General features: G+C 35.5%; 1 protein-coding gene across 1 annotated transcript; it reads left to right on the plus strand.

The window, feature by feature from the left end:
- The first annotated feature begins 1,073 nt into the window (after positions 1–1,073).
- On the plus strand, positions 1,074–1,514 carry LOC145661159 (uncharacterized). Its single transcript, XM_081726609.1, has one exon. The coding sequence runs from the start codon at positions 1,074–1,076 to the stop codon at positions 1,512–1,514; it is 441 nt and encodes a 146-aa protein (XP_081582735.1).
- Positions 1,515–10,790: the final 9,276 nt, after the last annotated feature.

A 10,790-nucleotide genomic window follows, 5' to 3' on the forward strand; every position in this document is an offset into this window, starting at 1 on the left:
GTTTTCAGTAAAAGTGTAAGACCAAAACTCTGTTCATCCTAATTCATATCAAGATTTTTCATTTCATCAGTAACACTGGAAATTTAGTTACAAGATTGTGTGAAGGAGTCCTTACAATCTTACATTGCAAAGAATTAGCTGACTACTTGAAAGAATGCCCTCGTTTTCCAAAGAAAAAAACGAGCATCATTGGCACCACCATCAACATTATTGTCTTCATTTACTGACATTTCATTTTATGCGTCCTATTCACTGTCCTCCACATGGTCTTCGTAATCCGACAAATCACTTTGTACCTCATTTTCTTGATTCATCTGGAGCAGCAAGAATTCTTGTTTCATCAAAAGTTATATTTTGTCTTGAACTACCTCCAATAGGCACTACAAGTATTCAAACAATATAAAGAAACCAATCACCAAAAGTATATTTGATCAAGGTAGAAATAAGAGACTATATCCATAAAACAAAATTGTAGGTTTCAAAAACTTTAGCATAACATATTGCAACAAAAGCTAGAGAATACAAAATTCAAAGACATATCTCATCGTTGGTTCAAACGCTATCTATCTGATGGGTCACAGTATGTCTTAGCAAATGGAAAAGAAACTAATGGTGTAAAAATGGAATATGGTGTACAACAAGGGAAAAATATTGGGATCTTTACTCTTCTTAATCTATGTGAATGATGTATACACACGAGCAAAACTGCAATAACGCTTCCATTTTTCATATCCTTCAAGGATGGACAGCAGACAATATTTCTAAGGCTCGCTGGTTGAGAACAACATAAAACGTTCTTCAAGCGCACTAGTTTGTTCGAAACATGTCAGTGAAGCAAACTTCAGAAAAATAGAAAAATATCCATACCTCTGCGACGAATAAAAAACGGTTAGAATACACAGTTTAGTAAGCACCCCGGGCAAAAAATTAGTCACCCCTGCGCGAGAGCAATTCTGCGTCCGTAAACAGGTACAGATAGCGTATTGGTCGAATCACATGACCAAACGTGCGTGATCAGAGGGCATTACTGTGGAGTGACACAGAACCGATCGAAGTGGTGTGTGTGCGGCAAGATGGGGAAGAGTGCGGATGTGGATTGGCAAAAAGGCGCAATCGTGTTTGGCCGTGCCCATGGCCACACACTGATGGAAGTTGCCCGATTTGTTGGGGTTTCGTTGCGGGCTGTTCTACGTGTCTACAAGCAGTGGTGTAACACACGTGGCCATGAAACACGACTCCAGAACTGTAGTCGGAAAAAGATTCTCACAGATCGGGCTCAAAGACAGGTTGCCAGGCTTGTGAATCGAAATCGCTTCCAAACCCGCCAGGAATTACTGCAGTCCGTGAATGTAGGCCCAGTCCAACCTGTCAGCGAGAGAACATTGCGATGGGAACTGCATGTAATGAACATATGGAGTCGGGTACCTCGCAAAAGGCCACTGCTCACACATGCAAATAAAGTTGCGCGTGTGCAGTGGGCCAATAATCATGAAACATGGACAGTAGCAAACTAGCGCCGTGTCATATGGTTTGACGAATCACGATTTTGCCTGTATTCGAATGACGCCCGGCGTCGTGTCCACCGACGCCCACATGAAGCATTTCACCCGCAATATGTGGAAGGTCAGGTGCAGGCCGTGGGTGGGTCTGTTATATTCTGGGGTGTTTTTTGTACTATGGGGTGGGCCCACTCATTGAGGTGTCCACGAACATGAACCAGCAAGTTCATTTGAACATCCTGGACGAGCAGGTGTTGCCCTTCAGTCACTTTCTTCGCGATGACTTTGCTATAGACACCCCCATTTTTCAAGACGACAACAGCAGGGTTCACAGAACTGGACCCATACGTGACTGATTTGAGGAACACTCAGGTACCCTACCACACCTCGAATGGCCCGCAAAATCATCGGACCTCAACCCGATTGAGCATGTCTGGGAACAGCGGGTGAAGCGTCGACGTCAGCATCCCCTACGTTTGGTGGAATTGCGTGATCTTATCCTCCGCGAGTTGGTTCCACTGGATGTGACGGCCTTGCAGACCCTTGTGGACAACCTTCCCGACCCCACGCAAGCGGTTATCTAGGACAGGGGCGGTGCTACACGGTATTAACGTGAGTAACAAGGGGGTAACTACTTTTTTGTCCGGGGTGATTATTTACAGTGCGATTGATATCATAAGAGATTTACAGAGAAATTTTATTTAACCTTAGTTATACCAAGGAAAGATCAATGTTGGTAAAACATTCATTTCATTTCACAGGTACAGCATTTTTTAAACTCTCCGAATGTTTTACATTATTCGTTTCAACGTTACCCTCACTTCTGTTAGTTATCAGTTTTAGTACCTCTACTAAAACTTTATGAAAAAAATATAAGGTCGGGATATTTTGACTTTCATTTTTGTTTTCTGAGAATATATTTTTACCAGCAAAGCCATCGTAGCTTTCATTTTTTAAAGTGTGTTATTTATATTTTTCATTTATACATTAAACCTAAGAAGAATATTTTCTGTTGTATTACTGGTTTCCAGTGTGTTCGGAAAATGAAACAGCAAACAAAAATTAATACAAAGGAAAACAAAGTAAAAACAAGATGTGCAGCCTGTCAGTTTAATTGCAAACAACCTTTGCACAAGTAGAAAACATGTCATATGTTTTAAATAAGACAAATAGTTATATTTTGTGTGCTCATAACACGAGATTGTGTAATTTAATCTACAATTATCGATACAAGCATTGATTTATTACGAGTATATATGATACCAAAGAATACAAGTTCTCTCTTGTAATACACCGTAATACATCATTCACTATCTCTTGCTATATTCTAAGTAATCGAGAACTGTATTTTTTTTTAAATAAGAATAAACAAAAATAAACTAAAACATAATCAAATATGAATATCGACGAATGTTCAGGATAACATTTCAATTGAAGATATCTTGCACTCTCTCTTTCTCCCAGTTAACAGGTGCATGATTCGTCCATTTCATCTCTAGATGGTGAACTTTGAGCAAGTAGAAGTCATTATACACCCTGGAATTACGTAAAGAGGAATAAATAAAAATGAACTAAAACATAATTAAATAGGAATATCAACGAATGTGTAGGATAATATTTCATTTGAAAATATCTCCTCTCTCTCTTTCACTCGGTTAACGTGTGCATGATTCTTGCATTTCATCTCTAAATGGAGAACTTTGAGCAAGCAGAAATCATTATGCACACTGGAAGAACAAATTAAATTGAGAAGTACAACACTTCGACTATTCTTTCACTACTGCTGAATGTAACCAACCTTGTGCCGTCGATTGTTTGACCCTTTCTTAATGTAAATTAAATGAAATAAATACTGATTAAGATTAGCCAAACTATCATGTGACACGGTTCTAGTTTCTGGTAAAATAATGGCGTGAAAAATTCCCCCAAATATGTAGGTTTCAAATCTCCCAAACTATGATTCACAAATTTAACAGTTATAATATACAGTTCGAAATAAAAGAAAATATTTAATCTGATCTTTATTACAACAATTAAATATTTTTAAAAAGTAACAAACAACAACAATAATATTTAACTCAACGAATGATTTGATTAATATAAAAACTTGAACTGTGCTTAAAGTGAACTGTGCAAAAGGTTTACACTGTTTGAAAATAATTGTTAAATGCACTAGATAACAGTTTTAACTAATTCAATATAAGGACAATCTGATCACTTTTAACAATTTCAAAGGCTGCCTAATATCAAGCGGAATAGAAAGTCTCAATAAATAATCAAATGTGACCACGACTTTACCTACAATTATAAATTTAGCGAAAATTCCAATACTAATAAATACGCGAAAGTAAGAACAAGTAATATAATTCGACGCCGAGGTACTAATATTTAAAGAGAATTCTCAAAAATAGGAAAAGTAATAGACTATATGGGACGCTAAATATCTGAAAGCAACGTTGTTCGAATTTTCTTACCAAGCTCTAACGTCTAGAAATCTAATAATCTAATAAACCTTACTACTTGGGTTAAAAGGAAAAAATATTAGCTGAATTAATAAACCAGGGATTCCAGGAATTAAGGTTCTAGTATCTACTACTAGGTTTATACTCACCAGTTTATAAACTGCTCCATTCCGCCCTTGGTATAGTCTGCCGTATATCCCCTCTACTAGAATCAACCATTCCAATTTAGTGTGGTCAATAATACGACACTTGGTTGAAAATTCGTTATTACTAGTGAATGAAGAACTAAATTCAAAATATAAATCAAACGGTTGCTTTTAAATTTCTTCCAATTATTTCGATCTAACAGGATACAAACGAAAAGAAAGAATCAAACTCGAAATCTTTCCATTCCTCAATACTTTCGTTAACAGACGATCAGATGTAACCAAAAGGGTATTCGACGCAGCAACTGCCAGGCTATCGGAACCCGCTAGCAAGTGAGGCAGCTGTCCACGCGCAATCAGAACACAACGTCATACGACATAACCTTGAAATTGTTATATTACAAACCTGCTTCTCAAGCATTCGTTCTTCCTTTCGCTACCAAAAAGATTTTACTTTTTTTCAGGCAAACACAATAGAGTTATTCAATCGAGGCAATAACAGGAAATAGAAATAAATTTTATAGAATAAGTGTTTATACATTTTTGTTCTATTCTTTCACTATTTTTATCATTAGTCCATATTTCTGTTCAACGTCCTGAAACAAGAATATACAGGGTGATCCAAAGTAACGCATCTAAAAATCGGCAGCTCCAACTACAAGTAGCATACCACGCTACATATCTCCCCCTCCAAAGAAAAAAATATCGGACTGGAGGATTTTTTGTGTGAGACTACCAGAAGCTATCCACATCTTTAATTCTCATGAGGTGAAAAACTCTTTAAAAATTTATAACAAAACAGGCATTAATACAATGAATCACACACATCCATTTTAATTCATACACTTCACATAAATTGCAATTTCAATTTCAAATATAAACCATTCTTTAGAAGTTAATTGAAAATTCAATTGATTTTTTCCACAATTATTTACTTTAAATCTCATCAAAATTAAAAATATGTAGATCATGATCTATTTGACAAATTAAAACTTCATTCAACACATTAAAAATTTTTACAAATTTCACACAAAATTATTTTTTACTATTACAAAACAGCTGACAACAACTTAAAAAAATTTCTTTGTACCTACACTTCTTACTCTATTTACATTTCTCTTCTTACCCCTAAATTCTAAGGCATCTTGCATAGAGCGACGAGAAAATATCTTCTGATTTAAATATTTAATTATAATTTAACTTTTCTTCTTGGGAAAAACTTCTTAACATCCGACACATGCACTCTTTTATATGAGTCCCGAGTATCATCAGAATCAGAGAGCAAAAGGGTGTTAGGGGTCAAAAATCTCCGAATAACAGAAGGTCCTTCCCACTTAAAATTCAATGATTTCGCTATCCTATCAGCAAGAGAGGACTTAACATGTGATTTTATCAATACTTGATCAATGACAGATACCACAACTGGACGTCTAATTTTCGATAACAAAGATTTCCTCTTTAACCATGCCTTTTCCATATTCTCCAGAGCATTATTCCATAAATCAGCATTCTTACGCTTAAACAATTCTTGGCCACAAGCCTTCCATCTCATTTTCAAAGCAGTGTTTAAGGGATGTCCAAAATATAATTCATATGGAATCGATTTGAGACCAGAATGCTCGCATATATTTAAAGTATATTGTAATATCGGTACAAAATTAGACCACAGATGTTGTTTTTGAGCACAATAAGCTCTTAACCACGATTTCAAAATTTTTATGAATCTTTCAGCTATGTTAGCCTCTGCATGGTATGGACTAATACTTATATGTTGAATTCCTAGTCCAAACAGAAAATCTCGAAAATGGGCAGATGCAAAGACTGATGCATTATCAGTAGACAAGGATTCTGGAATTCCTAGCCTACTAAAGACATCCAGTAACCGATTAGAGATGATTGTTGAATTCAGATTTCTTAATTTTTCGAGAAAATAAATCTCGAAGCATTATCCACCCCAATTAATATAAATTTGTAAGAATTAAATGTCGGAAACAGCACTATTATGTCTACCATTACGTTCTGTCCAACTCTTGTGGAAAATTTTGCAATTAATTTACCCATTTTCTTTCTATTGTTTTCTTTAACTAATTGACATGTTTTACAAGTTCTAACACACTCTAACATCATTTACTACTGAGTCCGACGTGTATCGTCGCGTTATTTTCTTTAATGTTCGAAAAGTTCCCGTATGACCACCTGTCAATTCATGATCATGAAAGAATTCAATTACCAATTTTTGCAAATTCTTTGGAATTACCATTTCATATGGAAAATTCAAAGCTTTACTCTTCTTCATCAAAATGCCAATGTTTAAAATATAATTTCGAATATTTTCACCATATTCCAACCTTTCTATAAGATTCCGTAATTCGGGATCTTCCTTTTGCAATTCCGGTAAAGGCTCTTTCACCATGGGTAATTGCAAGGAATTTGCCATCTTTAAATACTTTCTCATAATGGCCAAACCCACGGGTTTGTCCACTTGAACAAATTCAAATGGATCATACATCCGGGTCAAAAAATCGGCCACTACATTGCCTTGGAACCTAATATGTTGAATAGTAAATGAGAATTGACATAACGTATTGATTAAAGGTCCATATTTCAACAATCTCTTTGAATTTCTTAAAATCCAGGATAGCGCCTTGTTGTCAATAAAGACAACGAAATCATTAATAAGAAACCTATAAATTGTCTTCACGAGACTGATGAACTCAATCTCATATATGCTCCTATGTCGGTCACCTTCAGTCAATTTCTTACTAAAATAAGATACAAGAACAAGGTTATTGTTCTCATCCATTTAGCCTAAACAAGTTCCAATCGCTTTTCCTGCCCCGTTCACATGAATGTAAAATCTTTTGGACAAATCAGGAGTGTTTAATATAATATTATCTAACAATAAGTGCTTTAATTTATTCAAAATTTTCTGATGTTCGATGGTTCATTCGAATTTTCTTTTTGTTGATTTTAATTCACTCAATGGTCCCATCAACTCCTGAAGACCACTACAAACTGGACATAATACGAGAAAAGTCCAGAAATTTTTTGAACTCCGCGCCTATTCCTAGGTGGTGGAATTTTCTTTATTGCCTCAACCCTTGATGGATCAATTTCTATGGTATCCCCATCAGTGATAAATCCTAAATACTTAATTTTCTTATAATAGAAAGCACTCTTATCTGGAGAAACCGTAATACCATATTTTCTTAATCTTTCGAGTACCATTTTTAAAACTTCCTTATGTGATTCTGCATCAGAAGTACAGATTAAAATGTCATCAAAATACATTTTTACACCTAGATCCTTCATATCACCAAGAATTTTATTAATTACCCTTGCCACGCAGGGTAACAATAGTGGTTATTTTGCGTTATCCTTTTTCCAGTTGCGACTGGAAATATGCTTTGGTAAGATCCAGGAACGTAAAGAATTTCTTTCCCGCCAAACTTATTAAACACTCTTCTAAATTAGGCGCAGGATAAACCTCATCCTTAATTAAACTGTTCGCCTTACAGAAGTTACCTACAATTCGATGTGAACCATTTTTATTACGTACCAAAAGCAACTATTCCATAATCCGAATGGTCTACATCTGTCAAAATACCTTGAGACACAAGGTCATCAATACAACCATAAAAACTTTTTTCTTTATTTTTAGGTATCGGAAATGGATGCTCCTTAAATGGTTTTTGATCTTTTAAATAAAGTTTAGCTTCAAATCCTTGACAACATCCTATTTTTCTCTGTTATTACATCTGAAAATTCACTACGAAGACCACCAATGAATTCCAAAATATCTTCATCTTTATATTGAAAAATCTGGACCAGAATCTCTAAAAACATCTATATTATTATCTCTCGAAAACAACTCCGATTGCAATTTATCATAAGGATCCACGAACTGTTTTTTTTATTTTTTTACTAAATCATAAAATTTATTGGATTGCTCTAGATCCATATCTGAAGCCGCTGAATCACTATCACAGAAGTTCATATGCACTGCTGCAACACAATCTTTTTCTTTTTCCTTTCCTCCCACACATTGTTCCACAGATTTCTGTCCAAGTTCCGAAGAGGTAGAACTGTTGTTAATCACAACTCGACGATGCTTCATTTTGCTCTTCCCTCTCTTCTTTTTCTTCTTCAAATTAATCTCAGATGTATTTCCTTTTCCATTCTTAAACTCACACCCAATCTCCTTAACCATATTCCCCGGATGGAAAGAAGTGGAAAAAAACGATCTCGAATTCGCATCTCCATCAGATCCCTTCGCCAAAAACTGAATATAATCGGATCTAGGTTGACTATCTCTAATATCCTGTGAAGCACCAATGTTCTGAACAGATCAAGTTGAATTCACACAATTGGAGTCCACCCAGTGTCCAATCAAAGTCTCTTTTTGTTCGGGTTGATTCAATCCAAAAACATGACGAATTTCCTGAAATTGCTTCAAAGTAGGTATTTCCAACAGTTGCCGCTCAATAGTTGACAATTCAATATCACATTGGACTCCAACATCCAATCATCCTGTACCATAATGAATTGACGGACTCCTTTCCAAATTGCTGTAGCATCCTGATTGGCCACTGAGTATCCTGATCTAAGTCCATTTTTAGTGACGATTTATCACAAAAAACAACGAAGTCGATTTCTGAGGTTTAACTTTATTCCATCGTACATTTCCTCCATGATAGTCAACACCATCAACTGATTTAAATCCGGAAGTTGGATTCCGAAAATATAAAGTATCGTCTCTAAGATATAGTATAACTAATTTGCAATTATTACGCAAATTCAATCTTCCACGTACAAAGTCCACACTTGAAGAAGTACGTTTTAGAAATGGAGTTCCCAGAAGGCAATCACACGGCAAGTCATTAACAACCAAAAAACTAACTCTCTCGAACCAACCAGAAAGATTTACAGTAAGTTTGATCTCCTTACTAGATTCGTAAAATGATCCCAAAGGTGCACGAATTACGATAATTCGACGCCGATGTACTAATATTTAAAGAGAATTCTCAAAAATAGAAAAAGTAATAGACTATATGGGACGCTAAATATCTGAAAGCGACGTTGTTCGAATTTTCTTGCCAAGCTCTAACGTCTAGAAATCTAATAATCTAATAAACCTTACTACTTGGGTTAAAAGGAAAAATATTAGCTGAATTAATAAACCAGGGATTCCAGGAATTAAGGTTCTAGTATCTACTACTAGGTTTATACTCACCAGTTTATAAACTGCTCCATTCCGCCCTTGGTATAGTCTGCCGTATATCCCCTCTACTAGAATCAACCATTCCAATTTAGTGTGGTCAATAATACGACACTTGGTTGAAAATTCGTTATTACTAGTGAATGAAGAACTAAATTCAAAATATAAAGCAAACGGTTGCTTTTAAATTTCTTCCAATTATTTCGATCTAACAGGATACAAACGAAAAGAAAGAATCAAACTCGAAATCTTTCCATTCCTCAATACTTTCGTTAACAGACGATCAGATGTAACCAAAAGGGTATTCGACGCAGCAACTGCCAGGCTATCGGAACCCGCTAGCAAGTGAGGCAGCTGTCCACACGCAATCAGAACACAACGTCATACGACATAACCTTGAAATTGTTATATTACAAACCTGCTTCTCAAGCATTCGTTCTTCCTTTCGCTACCAAAAAGATTTTACTTTTTTTCAGGCAAACACAATAGAGTTACTCAATCGAGGAAATAACAGGAAATAGAAATAAATTTTATAGAATAAGTGTTTATACATTTTTGTTCTATTCTTTCATTATTTTTATCATTAATCCATATTTCTTTCCAACGTCCTGAAACAAGAATATACAGGGTGATCCAAATTAACCCATCTAAAAATCAGCAGCTCCAACTCCAAGTCGCGTAGCATGCTACAAGAAGTATCCTAATTTGAGATTCTGTCGTGAAATAATGGTCAGAGGGTGAAAGAACGGAAACAAAACTTTCTTTTACCAAAATAACAGAAATAAACAGAAACTTTCGGTTTGCCGAAGAAAGGCTTAAGTGGCCAAGTCTCGATTAGTTACAACCCTTTTGAAGAAATCTTGAGTGTGACACAATATTTCTTTTCTACCATAGAAACCTGTGTATCTTGGTACGTATTTAATAAATTACGCTGAAATCTAAAAAAGTGCCTTGTATGATGAAATTATAGTCAAAAAGATGTTTTCATGGGTCTCCATTGGAACCCTTCCTTGAATCTTTGTTATGAGCAATCAGTCCATAATTATGTCTAACAAAGCTATTCAAGTTGCAAATGTGAATAAAATAGTTATTATAATTATATATATTTATTATTATTATATTTATTTTAATGTTGCAGTTTAGACAACAAGTTGTAAAATTTAAAAAGTCAGAACAAATTTTCATACTTAGCACTGAACGTTAAGAGTCGGCGGGAGTCAAGTGACCTTGACAAATCGAGGATCTATCAGCCTTCCTGCTTCTCCTTGCAGTGGAAAGTGTTTCCTTATTTTGGCAACAGATGGGGTTGTTACTGAAATGCCATCAAAGCAAATGGCACCCCTCCTTTTCCTTCGTTTTCCCCTGCATGTGATCAAAGTTGGACAGCGCAGGAGGGGATGGTTACGACTGGAAATGGGACAGAAGAGTGAAATTCCTTTCTTTTGGCTAAAAGAGAAACAGAACT

This window comes from Thermobia domestica, chromosome 9 (assembly GCF_964235325.1).
Source record: "Thermobia domestica chromosome 9, izTheDome1.hap1.1, whole genome shotgun sequence".
Taxonomy (NCBI): domain Eukaryota; kingdom Metazoa; phylum Arthropoda; class Insecta; order Zygentoma; family Lepismatidae; genus Thermobia; species Thermobia domestica.

Bases quoted from the DNA above. Each gene is read 5' to 3' on its own strand.
- LOC145661159 (XM_081726609.1), top strand. From the start codon at position 1,074: ATGGGGAAGAGTGCGGATGTGGATTGGCAAAAAGGCGCAATCGTGTTT.